The sequence below is a fragment of the Podarcis gaigeae genome (assembly GCF_964106915.1).
Source record: "Podarcis gaigeae genome assembly, chromosome: 7".
Lineage (NCBI taxonomy): Eukaryota > Metazoa > Chordata > Lepidosauria > Squamata > Lacertidae > Podarcis > Podarcis gaigeae.
In genome coordinates, this window is record NC_139683.1 from 90,444,909 (window position 1) to 90,460,480 (window position 15,572).

The 15,572-nt window shown below is 41.9% G+C and overlaps 1 protein-coding gene across 1 annotated transcript; it reads right to left on the reverse strand.

Moving 5' to 3' along the window:
- Positions 1-1,007: 1,007 nt before the first annotated feature.
- Positions 1,008-15,564, reverse strand: CCT5 (chaperonin containing TCP1 subunit 5). Its single transcript, XM_083748642.1, has 11 exons — positions 15,306-15,564; positions 14,185-14,245; positions 13,930-14,094; positions 11,039-11,237; positions 9,026-9,218; positions 8,447-8,596; positions 6,709-6,828; positions 6,441-6,626; positions 4,836-4,973; positions 1,940-2,120; positions 1,008-1,263 (listed from the first exon to the last, which is right to left on the reverse strand). Exons 1-11 carry the CDS (start codon positions 15,408-15,410, stop codon positions 1,136-1,138), a joined length of 1,626 nt encoding a protein of 541 aa, XP_083604768.1. The 5' UTR covers positions 15,411-15,564; the 3' UTR covers positions 1,008-1,135.
- Positions 15,565-15,572: the final 8 nt, after the last annotated feature.

Consider the following 15,572-nt stretch of genomic DNA (forward strand, 5'->3'; position numbering starts at 1 on the left):
ACTTATTATAGGCCTCCTTGTGCATGTGTGTGAATAATCCTATTCCAGAAGGCTTCAAACTTCAATCCCCCAGTTGGTTTATGGTTTTGAAAACTGTCAAGCTTCCTTAATAATTGCAAATAGCATCCGTTCACTGTGTAAGCTCATCAGCAACATAAAATAAAAACACTGGAAAAGTTTCCACCCAAACATCACTGACTTCCAAACAAGCAAGGTACTTCAGGCAAACTGTAACCACATCTAGAAGTTAGAAACAACCTCCTTGTTGAGCCAAACCACCTACCAAAAGAGCCTGCCTTGTCAAGACTGCATTTCAATTTATTAGCCTTCATGCAGTCAGCTATTGGCATGACATTGCTTCAGCTCTTTTACAGCCTTCCCCGCGTTAAATTGTAAAAAATGAGAAACAGAGCTGGGTGTAATCGGCACACTATATTTCCCCAAATAACGTTACTCAGCAATTTTATGTTGAGATGTTAAAAACTGAACCCTGCAGCCTAACAACCACTGGCCTAATCAGTGGCCTCCAATCATTACCATTTGTAATGTACAATCTCTTTGTACACCAATAGCCTATCTATAAAGTTATGGTGTCACTAAAATTCTTCCAGCACCAAGCAAAAACAAAGACTGCAAGTATCTGGCAAAAAAGAAAGCATCTGGTTATCAGTGTATTGATGAGACTCTTTTCCAGAACCATAAGCACTCTGTTTTGCTGCTCTTCCAAAACCCACATCTTTTTTTATTTCGAGTTCCTCCCAGTTACAATTCCACAAAGCCCACTTTAATACAATCCATGCTAAAATCCAAAAATTAGGGCGACAGTGTTATACAAGTCTAATGTGCTAAATGTACTAATGTACTTTCTATGCTAACACCACAAGGAAACGAGAGCAGTAGATTAAAAGCTACAGATAATGTGAACAATTTAACATTTCTATTTCTACAGTATCTTTATATAAGAGGAGCTGGGACCCAGCATAACTTAAGAAAAAGAACAATGAAACTTTTGTACTGACACCGCAACAGCTATTTATTGATGTAAATAAGTATATCAAACAGAAATGGCCTACGAGAAAACACTGGAATTGGGCTGATGGGACCACTGCAATTGAAACATGTCAGGTTTAATTTTTTATTCTTCAGATTCACCAGGCTTGCGAATATCATCAATCTTCAGAATCATTCTAACCATTTGAGTAGCCAGAGAGATCTGCTGCTTCTTGCCAATCAAAGTTTCTATAACATGTTGTTCCTTCATATCTGTCAAGAGAAAGAAAATGTGAATGTACTGCATTCACTTAAAATTAACATTCCCAGCACAATACAAGAACATAGAAAACAGATCTGTTCTATGCATCAGCAAGGAATAGATTTCTATGTATGTTCTTGTTACAACAATTCATTTTATTCAGTGGTAAGAGCAGTAACTAGCAGAACTAGAGTTGCCTGCAGACTCAAGAAACATTTATCCAGCCTGTGCCTTAGGACCAATGGCTGGTACAATCAAGAGTTAGAAGGACCCAAAGGGAAGATCACATTGTATGGGATTATAAGAACCTGGAATAGGCCAAGAGCCCATCCTGGCTAGCTTCTGATTCTCAGGTGGCCAACCAGATGACTATAGAAAGCCCCCAAGCAGCACCTAAGAGCAAGAGCACTCTCCCCGTGTGCGATTTCCAACAGTGGGTGTTCAGAGACAAATGGCCTAAGGCATAGCCCAATTCTCCATGGAATCTCCCCTGGAATGTCAATGGCACAAGAGGAATGCCACTCTATTTCACTAAATCCAATTGAAGAGCCCATCTTTTGGAGTGGGTGGCAAGCTCAGAATATTAATGACATTCAGGTGTTTCTAAGAAATTACGTGCAGTAGAATAACAATTGTTACATTCACTGACACTTATCTGAAAATAATGCTGTCACTTGTGGTCCGTACCATTTGTCCCTTTGCGTAAGCAGTCAATACCCAAAGCAGAGTTTTCTTCTTTCACTTGCCGAGCCCGCACTGCAGCCATTGTCTGTATAGGATTCATGCCACTATTCTCAGCAAGTGCCATTGGAATGGCTTCGAGGGCATCAGCAAAAGCCCTCATGGCATATTGCTCCAGTGATGGGCACTAGGAGAACAAGTATCACAGAATAAGAAGTCCGAAAACAGAGCCTGCTTTATGTTTTAATAACTTTACCTGAAAATATATGCTGTTCTTTTTTTAAAAAAACAAAAACAACCAAACAGAACACAGGCTGCACAAGACGTTTAGCTACAAGAACCTGCTTATGAGATGTGCCTTTCAATCTTAACTGCCTACTTTATTATATCTTTCTCCACTTAACAGGATTGTAGCTGTAACCATCTTTGCAGAGTGAGGATGACATTGTACAGAGAATTAAGTTTTTCCAGCTGACAAAATATAGCTTCCTTCCCCACCCTCAAAACCAAAGCTGCTACATAAAAATCTAAACTTGATATTAATTATTGTATTAACTATTAAGAAATATTGAATATTAATAAGTGGGGAATTCAGATGCTGAATGATACAGAATAAAAGCTTCAAGAGATTCTCTCACTTTTATAAACCTGAATTCTGGTGCATAAACCCAGTCACTATTACCCTGAAAATGCTTGTATTTTTCATGTGACCATGACATTTTTTTTCATTTATTAAATTTATATTGACACTCCTCATCTATCACACCATTTTGGCTTTACCTCACCCAACATTTTTATTTTATCTATCCTAAAGTTTAACAGCATGAAGTAAGAGCAAAGTCTAAGGAAGTGCTGCTTCAGTTCTGCATTCCACCCCAAAGAGGAACAACAGAAGCATGAAAGTTATAGATTATATGGGACTGGCAGAGATGAGCGGCAGAATCTGAGACCAGGGGAAAGAGAAGGCGGAAGAAGAGTGGAAAAAATTTAAAGACTATCTTAAGAAATATTGTAAAATTGTTGAATGTTAAGACGATGTTGATTTTGAAATTAAGGGGTCGCTAGCTGTAATCTTTATGTGAATATGAAAAGTAAGCTTAAAAATCTAATAGAAACTAAGGGAAGGATTTGTTGAAGAGACTTAATTAGAGAATGGAATACAGTAAGGAGAGGTATGAGGAGGTCAGGAAAGTAAGTTTTATGTATATAAGGGAATGAAGTTATACATGTGGGGTTTTTTTTGCTTTTTTGTATGTATTTTTGTTTTTCTTTTTTGTGATTTTTATGTTTTATAAAATTTGTGAAATTGCCAATAAATATCTTTTTTTTTAAAAAAAAAAAAAAGGAACAACAGAAGCAGCAGTGCTCCCAGCAGCAGCGGCCATCAGCTATACTGCTTATATATGAAGCCTTATAAGTCAGTTAGAAGGAGCAGCTAGGTAAACATGAACAGCTGTGCTGTTAGACGCTGTGATCAGAAAGACATGCGCCTGAGCATAACCTGTTGAGCCCCGTTTATATATTTTTACATTGTATCTTTACTTTATGGGAAACAGGACTGTTTTTTTGTTTTGTTTTGTTTATTGTTAGTGTTTTAGACGGTGTGCCTATTTGTCATTTTACTGATCCAGTATCCCTTTGCAACTGCTTTGGTACTCTGCCCCCCCCCCCCCAAGGCTTCTTCTCTCTTCCACCTCCATATTAGCTACATGGACAAAACAAACCACTCAAGACTCACATAGTGAATATAATGTCATGAGGCCATATAATGAATATATTTGGCTGGGTGATTATGCCAATGAGGACAAGTGAGTTCAATTTATATGAGCAACTCAACAGTTCTGCAAGGAGTACAAATAATAATCCAAGGAGGTGTCTGTATACATGCAGGCTAACACCCCAGCCCAATACATGTGGAAAACAGATAACTCTACTAAGGAAAAAACTACTATAATTATACTTCAAGAACAGCTCCAAAAACAAAAAAGGAAGAAAGGAAAAGCAGCAACTCTCCTCCCCTTAAAAAAATGAGAGACATGTGGCCCTCCAGAAAGCATTCCCACTGCCATCAAAATGCATCCAGTCCTTTCCCCAATCTGTCAGGTAGCTTAGGATGAGAGGGGGAAATAATGGTCCAAGGCCATCCATTCAAATTCATGACTGAGATGGGATTTAAACTCATTCTTTCCTGGTTCAAGTCTGACACTCCAATATACTACAGTGACTGAATTTTAGAGATGGGCCTAGATGCCAATAATTTGAAGATTTCTTGTGTGGGAGCATGCAAGCATCTATTTATAGATTTAAAGTGATACTACACATCTGAAGAATATTGCAGTTTTATCAGCCTGAGAACAATTCACCATTACCAATCCATAAGCATAAAATTGCTTATGGATACAGAAGTGAATAGGGTGCGGCTATTTGAAGGTGCTGGAGGAGACTCTTGAGACTCCCATGGACTGCAAGAAGATCAAACCTCTCCATTCTTAATGAAATCAGCCCTGAGTGCTCACTGGAAAGACAGATCCTGAAGCTGAGGCTCCAAGACTTTGGCCACATCATGAGAAGAGAAGACTCCCTGGAAAAGACCCTGATGTTGGGAAAGATTGAGGGCACAAGGAGAAGGGGACGACAGAGATAGTTGGACAGTGTTCTCGAAGCTACAAACATGAGTCTGACCAAACTACGGGAGGCAGTGGAAGACAGGAGTGCCTGGCGTGCTCTGGTCCAGGGGGTCACAAAGAGTCGGATACGACTAAACAACAACAACAAATTTGCAGGCGCTTCACTAGAAACCACAGGTAGAAACAAAATTGGATCTGCAGTGCAGCATCCGTAGTTCTACGAAAGCTTAATGTAAAGTTGGTCAGCATGGCATATCAACTAACTTCTTTTTTACCTTATCTGCTGTTTCACTAACAGCCAGTGCACAAGAGATCTCAGAAGCACCTCCGCCATAAACGATACGGTTGTCACGAACAAGATTCCTGATCACACATAATGCATCATGAAGGGATCGTTTGGCTTCTTCAATGATCTTCAATTAGACAATGCAATTGCAGACACACAAGAAAGGTGAGGTTATAGCACTTTTCCAATAAAGAGAAAATACAACAAGCATACAAAATTTGAACAGCAGATTCCACTAGCAATTTTACTGCTGTCATTTGCCCAGTTTCACTCTTTTAGTGGCTTAAAATTAAAAAGCACGGCTACCCAAAAATCCTATCAAAACAGTTAGGCTGAAATCCTATTTCCTTTTATCAGTTGAGTAAACCCTACTGAATAGAATGAGACTTGCTTCTGAGTAGGACTGCTGTTCTAAAAATCCACACAACCCCTCCTCCAGCTACTTCTATCTGTATCAGAAGCAGGAGGCAGGAAATTCCTTTTGGACAGCAGTTCTCCTGTCCAACTCAGGATGAGCAAACAACACTACTATTCAGTTTTGATGCTTCTACTGAAGGTCTACAAACTTAATTTCAAAGTGGCAAAATTAATTTGATAATCTAGTTTTAGAAGGTTCACTGGTTGAAGACAAAAAGTGGGATAAAAATTATGCTCACAACACAGTGAAACAAATAAAACTCTTTAATTTCAACATGATGTGCATGTGGGAGTAAAACATGTAAAGAGCAGAACAGGTACATTCAAGCAGTAGAAAGGCCTGATGACATTAAGGTAATCACAATTTTGAGGGCGTGCAGGAGGCTGCAGGGGAAAGGCAAGGATGGAGAAGTTCCCTTGAAAAAGTGAAAATCTGCTGTGCAAGCAGAACACAATGTTAATGCAACCTGTTATGTTTAAACAAACCCTTAAGGTATCCAGAATTAAGAGCCAACTATCCACCCATAGTATATCAAAAGAAAGGGTGACAGCCTTTCCGCTGCTCCTCAACCCACTTTTTGGGGCTGGGGGAAAGCTGGGCTTCCCCCGCCAGCCCCGACAAGCTCTTGAGCAACTTTGGGGTAGCCCGCAAAGCCTCCGCAGGGCAGCGGGATGAAGGCTCCCCCCTGCCCTGCGGAGGCTTCGCGGGCTACCCCAGAAGCCAGAACAGCTAGAGAGAGTGCTGTGCAGCGCTCCCTCTAGCTGTTTTAGCTTCTGCCTTAGTGGCACAAAGCCTCCGCAGGGCAGGGGGGAGTTTTCATCCCGCTGCCCTGGGGAGGCTTCGCGCGACTATCCCTGGCTTTTGCAGGAGGTGGGGGAAGGGACAAAGCAAGGCTCTCACATCCACAACCTCTCGCAAAAGCCGCATATTTTTTCCCTTGAATTCCCCCCCCCCCCCAAAAAAGTAGGTGTGCCTTATGGCGTGAAAAATACGGTACTTTTCTTACATCACCTATTTCCAAGGTTAATAAGGGCATACTAATACATACAAATGATTACTACTTGTTCTTGTCACAACTTAGGAATTCCTATTAAGGCAGATCAAAGCAAAACAGTACAAAGATTTTAACAGAAAAAAACAACTGCGGACACTATTTGATTAAATTAGCTCACTCACCATTTTATTTCCACCTCTAATGAAGATGGTCACAGCTCTGGAATTTTTGCATTGCTCAATTACAAGCATTTTGTCTTTTGTGGTTCCAAATGAGAGCTCTTTGACAATGCCAGCAAATCCTAGTTTTTCAGGTGTGAGCTCACAAAAACGAGGTACAATGCGGCCTCCAGTTGCAATGGCAATCAACTGAAAGCAATGAGAAAAGCTATGAGTGACAAACCTTAAAGTACACGGGAAAAATAAGGCGTAGCAAGTGACTCATACTTACTTCTATTTCAGGACCACCAACCCAGCGAACGGCAGGTAACTCATTCTGAAGCAGTAAGTGATTGGCCTCATCATCAAATCCCCACTGGCAAATAGCTAGGGTTGCACCAGTGTCTTTGATCTAAAATACATACATACATACATATTTATTCAGTGCTTTTTTTCAAGAAAAATAGTTGCTGGAACTCACCATTAAGTTGTTACAATAAGTAGCCGCATGAATAGGGGCAGCCCCGAACAGATGCCAGTTACATTCACCACCCATGGAGGTGCTAAAAACTATGGCAAGCTGTCTCCCTAGCTGGTTTGGGGGTTGCCCCTGGTTGTGATGCACATCAAATAAATGTGCAGCTTGGAAGGGCCTTCATGCTAACATTCCTGCAACGGTAGAGGCCTGGCTCGAAAGCTTAAAGCCTACCACTGCTACACAGGAGACGGATGGAAGAAAAGGAAACATGAATTGGTCCTGCGCCATAGTTTGACCAATCACAGCTAGGTGGAGTCATAGATCTCAAAAAAGTGCAGACTCACACATGCTGGTCAGCTTCCGTTTTGACTTGAGATGTTACTTTTGAGCTTCTCAGAAGTACATAAAATTAAGAAGTGGGCAGGGAAGCACTGGTTCACAATTTTACTCCCAGCTTTAGAAGCATCGAGTGGTATCCAACAAAGCAAAACTCAGAAGAGACTCATTGAAAATCAAGAGGCTTAGTCATGAATAGTGAATACAGTACACTGGATTCCAACTCTGAGTGCCACTTACATCAGCCTCACTTCTAAATCCTAATCAAGTGCATATCCACTTCAAAGCTACTCCAAGACGATTCTCTGACATCATTAAACTTCTGATTTCATGCAAGATAAACCTTGCTGTAAATAGGAAATTCAGAAATGTTGTTCTATTTCCTTTTAGTATTGCAAGAAGTATAATCTGGGCTAAGTGCATACAGAAATTCTGCAGAAGCGCATTTCCACACACACCTCTCTTTAAACGTTAGAAACTTTAAACATAGATTGCAAAACTATGCTTAGATGTCTGGAAGATAAATCTCACAAGCCACAGAGGTGGATAAATAAGCTACCTAGTGGCCAGGGGACAAAGTTTCAGTGTCTTGCATAGCACCTTCCCCTACCCATGATTAGGAATACCAGAATTATGCAAAAACTGCTTTTATATATGGGTTATATTATTTGGCTTCCCTTGATAAAGAATTTGAATAACCTGCATGTGGAATATAAACTTTAGGAGTGGAATATATACAACACTGGTGCTGAAGGAGACTCTTGAGAGTCCCATGGACTGCAAGAAGATCAAACCTATCTATTCTTAGGAAATCAGCCCTGAGTGCTCACTGGAAGGACAGATCCTGAAGCTGAGGCTCCAATACTTTGGCCACCTCATGAGAAAAGAAGACGCCCTGGAAAAGACCCTGATTTTGGGAAAGATGGAGGACACAGGAAGAATGGGATGGCAGAGGACGAGATTCGTTGGACAGTGTTCTCGAAGCTATCAGCATGAGTTTGACCAAACTGCGGGAGGCAGTGGAAGACGTGCTCTAGTCCATGGGGTCACGAAGACTCGGACACGACTAAACGATAACAACATATACAACACTGAACACAATGGTCACTTTCAGTACTATTTGCCAAGAGTGTTAATTGTCAAATGCAAGTGAAGATTTTTATGACACTTTTCAAAAGCCTTTTAGCATATTAAAACAAATAAGTATCATTCTAACCTGTTTCACCATCTCATCAAACTTCTCCTTCTCGTACTGCTGCAATGCCCTATAGTCTTCCACAGATGTTACATCAAGCTTATGCTTAGTTTTTGGCTTAGGTGGCTCAAATGGGCAAGTCAGTATTGCAATTTTAACATCTTTAAGTTCCTGGGAAAATAAGGGCTAGAGTTAAAGTGGGCAATAAACTTTCAAGTTTTAATGATTAAAAATTAATGGTTTCCTCAAGAACAAACCACCCCAGATAATAATGGTAATACAATGGTACCTCTGGTTACAAACTTAATTTGTTCCGGAGGTCCGTTCTTAACCTGAAACCCTTCCTAACCTGAGATACTACTTTAGCTAATGGGGCCTGCCGCCACACGATTTCTGTTCCCATCCTGGGGTAAAGTTCTTAACTCTAGGTACTACTTCCAGGTTAGCGGAGTCTGCAACCCAAAGTGTTTGTAACCCAAAGTACCACTGTAATAATACATTTTGAGTTGATTTTAAAAAACCGCTGGACTTAAGCAGCAATAAGAAAACTCAAGGTTTACAAAGAAAAAATCCCATTATCAAATCAACAAGGTCACTCACTTTAGGCATCTGTGGGTGGCTGAAGTCTTTATCTACTATCACACCTTTTACTAGTTGGGTGTCCTCCAGTCTACCACCGACCTTGCCCTGGACTTTTATCAGCTCAAAATCAACATCTCTGCGCTCCATATCTGCCACAGTTAGCACTGCATTTACAGCTATTTCTGCCATTTGTCTGTGGCAACGATTAATTCTAAAAATGAAAGGAAGTTTCATTATAAAATATTCAGGTAATTAAAAAAAATCAAAATCAAACATTGTAGACCCGAATGGCTTACTGAAGATTTTGGAGAACTCACAGAATAAATATTAATCTTTAAACTATGTTGACACAAGCTCACTTTAAACTTATGATCAAACTGCATATTACGTTAATCACCTTTCCTCAATGCCACCACTTTTATTTTGAAGAAAAATAACTTATCAGCAGAAATCAGTGAGAAGAGAAAATCAAACTGTAGAGGAGGAGTGAAGAACCTCAGGTCTGCAAGGTCTTTTTGAGCTAACCACAGCCACCTTTGGCCTGATGTCGTATGATGTCAGACATAGGAAACATCAAGCCACCACTGAAAACTTCAAGCTGCAACTAAAGGATGAAGAATCAGAAGCGCACTCTAAGCGTGTTTCTGATTCTTTCCTTGCAGCCATGTCTTGACTCTGAATTAAAGTTGGGGCTGCAAAGGAACAATATTTTTTTGCAAGTCTGGCTGAACTTTGTGACCTAACATCAGGTGGGTGTCTAACCTGTCAATGCAGGCCATGCCTGACCTAGAGAAATTGCAAGCAGCTGTCTCTGCTTCCTCACTCTTTTCTTTGGGTGACACAACATAGGTGGTTCATCATGGAGGCAGTTACTTCATCTTCTCACTTGTTTACCTTTGCTCTCCCTCTGCATGGAACTCTGGTGGAGAGTGGGCCTGATGAGCCCAAAGCTACCCAATACACCACACAGTAAAAGGACAAAAAAGCAGGTAAGAAGAAGAAGAGTTTGGATTTTATATCCAGCTTTATCACTACCCTAAGGAGTCTCAAAGCTGCTAACAATCTCCTTTCCCTTCCTCCCCCACAACAAACACTCTGTGAGATATGTGAGGCTGAGAGACTTCAGAGAAGTGTGACTAGCCCAAGGTCACCCAGCAGCTGCGTGTGGAAGAGCAGGGATGCGAACCTGGTTCACCAGATTACGAGTCCACCGCTCTGGTAGCTGCTCTTCCAAAAAGCAGCAACTACCTACTTTTGCTCACCAAAACAATGAGCACACAAGCAGGTGTAGCCTACCAGATGAAAAGAGCAAATGAGTGATCAGAAGCAGCAGCAACCATCACTTTCCCAGTCCTTGCAGTTGCAAGAAAGCCGCAAGGAACAGCTGCTGCTCCTTCTCACCCACCCTCTTCTATCAATGGGTAGCATTCAGTGGAGGCTTGGGTTCAATTGTCACCACCTGTAGAACACTGGTGAGTGAATTAAGTAACTGCTCCTTCCTTGATTAATCTGGTGCACCACAACTTCCAGAGAGAAGAGTAAGTGAGCATTCAAACACATTTCTCTTAAGAAAGGGTGAGCAAGAGCAGATAGGTGTGTGGGTGCTGTGTTCATTCTGGTACCTCCTCTGGCTACTCTCAAAGGTGGCAGGGCAGAGGCAGCCTGGGGCATTCCTGCTTCTGTGGCAGTTCACTGTTTGATAATCTTTCCTCACTAGCAACAGTTGAAAATCAGCAGGTTTTCCTTCAAAATAAGGCTCAGTGTTAAGCACATTGGGCAATAGCCAATGCTAATTATACTCAATAGACCCAATGAAGCATTGTACTTAAATCATTCAAGTCCTTTGATTACAATGAATGTACTCTGTATAATGTAATTGGGCTGAATATTACCCATTGCTTTAAAAAACACACCATGTGCTCAATGTAATGCATAAATCAACTCTCAGTAACCATAAGCTCAAACAGAAATTTGCCTGCAGAATTACAATACCTAGGAGTATTAATTTTTTTAAAAGTAGTGTGTACTTACACTTTAGAGCCTAGGGTAGTCTTTGCTGTCTGAATGAGAGGCTCTAGGTTCTCTGGGTCAACAGGAAAACTGTCACTGATCTTGTCCAAGTTCTCAATAGCAATGCGAGCAGCTTGTTCATACCCATCTGCTATTCTGATAGGATGAATACCACGATCCAACAAGTGCTCTGCCTGTTCCAATAGAGCACCTGCAAGAACTGCAGAAGCAAAGTTGTAACAAAAACGTTTTGCCTCTTTAATAGGCAATTTTACTTCCATTATAATTTATTAAATTTCTATACTGCTCTTCATCCGAAGATCAAAAGGTGGTTTACAATATAAAACCACAAAACTACATACCATAATAACAAACAAATAATACCCCCACCACAGTTTAAAAGCCAATACAGTGGTACCTCAGGTTAAGTACTTAATTCGTTCCAGAGGTCCGTTCTTAACCTGAAAAGTTCTTAACTGGAAGCACCACTCTAGCTAGTGGGGCCTCCTGCTGCGCCGCCGGAGCAAGATTTCTGGAGCAAAGTTCTTAACCTGAAGCATTATTTCTGGGTTAGCGGAGTCTGTAACCTGAAGCGTATGTAACCCAAGGTACCACTGTACACGGTTTAATTAGCCAAAAGCTTGTGAGGTGAAAATGTTTTTCCTGGCACCTAAAGATAAGTTCCTGAAACAGACAGCTGTGTGCAAGCAAGTCCATGAATATTTTTATTAATATACCTGCCAACACACACCAATTAGAATATTTTGAAGAATACCAACTAACTGAAAAACCTAAATCTTCCAGTTTTACAAGAACTTGATACTGAACAATAACTTGGAAATCATTTTACCAGCTACAATCAGACGATCAGGTAAATAGGTATTTATAGGGTTTTGAAGCCAAATAGGGTAGAAGGACTAAAGATGTCCAATTCAAAGTAATAGTTGCCCTAGTCTCATAATTTCCAAAAAACATTTTAATGAGATATTATATAGAATGTGAAACGTAATATCCAATATAATAGCAAGAGTAAAATATAAAATCAAGGCAGTGTGTCAATATAACACAAATTAACCCATACATAAAATAAAGAACTTAAAATATAGCTTTATAAAGCATTATTCCATCAAAAAAATAAGCTCCTGCTGATACAATTCTGGAGGCAGAGGACTGGCCAGTGCTGCCAATTTGAAGATTAAGATGCTTACATGTTTTCATTTTGAAAATTTGGGAAAAGATCATTGGTCATGGAACACAAAACTTTTGTGTTACTGAGATTAGACCTACTGAAATGAATGGATTTAAGTTTATCGATTTGTATGGCTCTTCAGTGGTACCTCGGGTTAAGAACTTAATTTGTTCTGGAGATCCGTTCTTAACCTGAAGCACCACTTTAGCTAATGGGGCCTCCTGCTGCCGCCGCCGCTGCACAATTTCTGTTCTCATCCTGAAGCAAAGTTCTTAACCTGAGGTACTATTTCTGGGTTAGCGGAGTCTGTAACCTGAAGCATCTGTAACCTGAAGCGTCTGTAACCTGAGGTACCATTGTATTTCAAGTATGACAAAGTTGGACATCACCCAGTGCCAGTTCTGTTTTATAGTACTTAAAGGTAAAGGGACCCCTGACCATTAGGTCCAGTTGTGGCCGACTCTGGGGTTGCAGTGCCCATCTCACTTTATTGGCCAAGGGAGCCGGCGTACAGCTTCCGGGTCATGTGGCCAGCATGACAAAGCCGCTTCTGGTGAACCAGAGCAGCGCACGGAAATGCTGTTTACCTTCCTGCCAGAGCAGTACCTATTTATCTAGTTGCACTTTGACGTGCTCTCGAACTGCTAGGTTGGCAGGAGCAGGGACCGAGCAACGGGGGCTCACCCCATCACGGTGATTTGAACCGCCAACCTTCTGATCGGCAAGTCCTAGTCTCTGTGGTTTAACCCACAGCGCCACCCACGTCCCTTTATAGAACATACTGGACATTAAATAAAACTCATTTTATTTCAAAGTATCCTCTTTCATTCAGGTAGGTAGCTGTGTTGGTCTGACGCAGTCAAAATACATAAAAAAACTGTCCAGTAGCACCTTAGAGACCAACTAAGTTTGTTCTTGGTATAAGTTTTTGTGTGCATGCACACTTCTTCAGATACACTGAAACAGAAGTTATATATAGTGGGGGGGGGGGGTTCTCAGGAGGGCAGTAGGAGATGGGTGATTAACTCAATGGGTATGAAACTTAGTTGGTCTCTAAGGTGATATCCTCTTATCATGTTAACCTTCGAATTTCATGTACTTAGCAAGTTTCATCATGAGTAGAGATGATAAAACCACTTTTACCACCTCAAATATTAGTGTGGATAAAAACGGAGTACCACAATTTAAGACCTATGATGCAATTTTACAAACACTAGGAGGAATCCCTATTGAAGACACATTCTCTAGTAAATGTGCAAAACTATTTAGTTTAAAGAAACTGATCCTGGTGCACAATCCATGCAGTTACTGCAAATAATGCCATTTTATGCTACTCAACTGGGTTAAAGTTTTATGCACTGGCAAACTGATCAACTGCTATAAGCTGTAGCTTTGACTCTTTTATAAACAAAAACACAATGTGGCAATGTGTATAATTAAATACAGTGGTACCTTGGTTTTCGAACATAATCCATTCTGGAAGACCGTTCCAAGTTCTGAAATGTTCGAAAACCGAAAACTCAATAGCCGACAGCTAGGCCTCAGGATTTTGCACTCAGTGAAAGCCACATCGAATGTTAGACTGCCGAGGAGTGTTCAAAAACCGAGGTACCAGTTACATATGATACTTAGTCGTTACTGTCAAACTTCGCATTTTTTATAAGGAACTTGAAATCACTTTTAAAGTTACAAAATTTCAACACATAAGATTCAGTAATCTTACCAACAACACCTGTGGTCCCATCCCCAATCTCATCATCCTGAGATTTCGCCAGCTCAACCATAAGTTTAGCAATTTGATGGTCCACATCCATCATATTCAAGATGGTGGCACCATCGTTTGTCACAGTCACATCACCATCCTTGTCAACCATCATTTTATCAAGGCCTGCAGCAAATATTGAAACAAAATGCCAGTATGAATAGAAAAGCATTTTAACACAGCAGATTTAAAGGTTTATAACATAATTATACTTACCATTGGGCCCAAGCGAAGATCTTAGAGTATTGGCTACTGCCTTAGCTGCCAATATGTGAGACTATAAAACACAAGTACAGAACCAGTATTACAAAATCTTGCAAGACAAAAAAAAATCCTTCCAGTAGCACCTTAAAGACCAACTAAGTTAGTTCTTGGTATGAGCTTTCGTGTACATGCACACTTCTTCAGATACACAAATCTTGCAAGAACAGAGATGGAGACAGTGCTGCCTCTTTTTAATTTTTTTATATTTCATTAGCTAAATGGAATAGACGTATAACATAAGGGTCACCAAGAAATGTAACCATTCCTATAATTCTTTCTGTAATTGAATCGGTACATACAGATGAATTATACAACCTGAATGACTGCATCATTTTTGTGTCTCTAAGAACATGGAGAGTATTTGCTAGGCAGGGTGTTAGCTCCTTTCCTAAACTTTCAAAATGAAAGGAAAGGAGCTCTTTCTCGTTACCCCCCCCCCCAAAAGCTTTCAAACGGTTAGTGCAATGTGACGACATTCCTGTCCCTCTGGATCGTCAAGGATCCCGATCAATTCTGTCAAACGCTCCAAAGAGAGACGAAAACAGAAAGGGACGGGAAGGGGAAAATAAGGTGTAGAACATGGGTAGGCAACCCAAGGCCCGGGGGCCAGATCCGGCCCAATCGCCTTCTAAATCTGGCCCATGGACTGTCGGGGAATCAGTGTGTTTTTACATGAGCAGAATGTGTCCTTTTATTTAAAATGCATCTCTGGGTCATTTGTGGGGCATGGGAATGCAGTCCGGCCCCCACAAGATCTGAGGGACGGTGGACCGGCCCGGCGGAAAAAGTCTGCAGACCCCTGGTGTAGAAGGAGGGCCGGGAGCGGGAACAGCGAAGGGGCGGCAGTTGGGGGAGGGGCCGAACTCCCGAAGGGGGGGCTGAGGGGGGTCGGAGCGAGGCGGCGGCTCCGAGATGCCCCACCAAGGAGCAGCGAGAGCCCAGCGCGCCGCCCTGAGCCCGCCAGGGGAGAGAGGCGGGTAACGGCGGCGTCGGCGCGAAGCGGCTCTTGCAGGACCAGGATCGGCCTTTGAATCCGAGCGCCGGCCTCGCCCGCCCGCCCTCCCTCCGCGTACCTTGAGGGCCTCTATGCCGGTGGAGCGGCTTTTCCGCTCCTGGTCCTTGAGGATGAGGAAGGGCCGCCCGTACTCGTCGAAGGCCAGAGTCCCCATGGCCGACATGGCGGCGGGAGGCAGAGAAAGGGACGGAGGACTCGGAGCGGCCGCGTGAGGGAAACGCCAACTCCCGCTGCCGCTCCCGTCTCGCGAGAACCTCCCGACGGACCCGCACCTCGCCCAAACAGTTCTGGAAGCGTCTGGGGCAGAGGCGCGAGCGCGCATGCG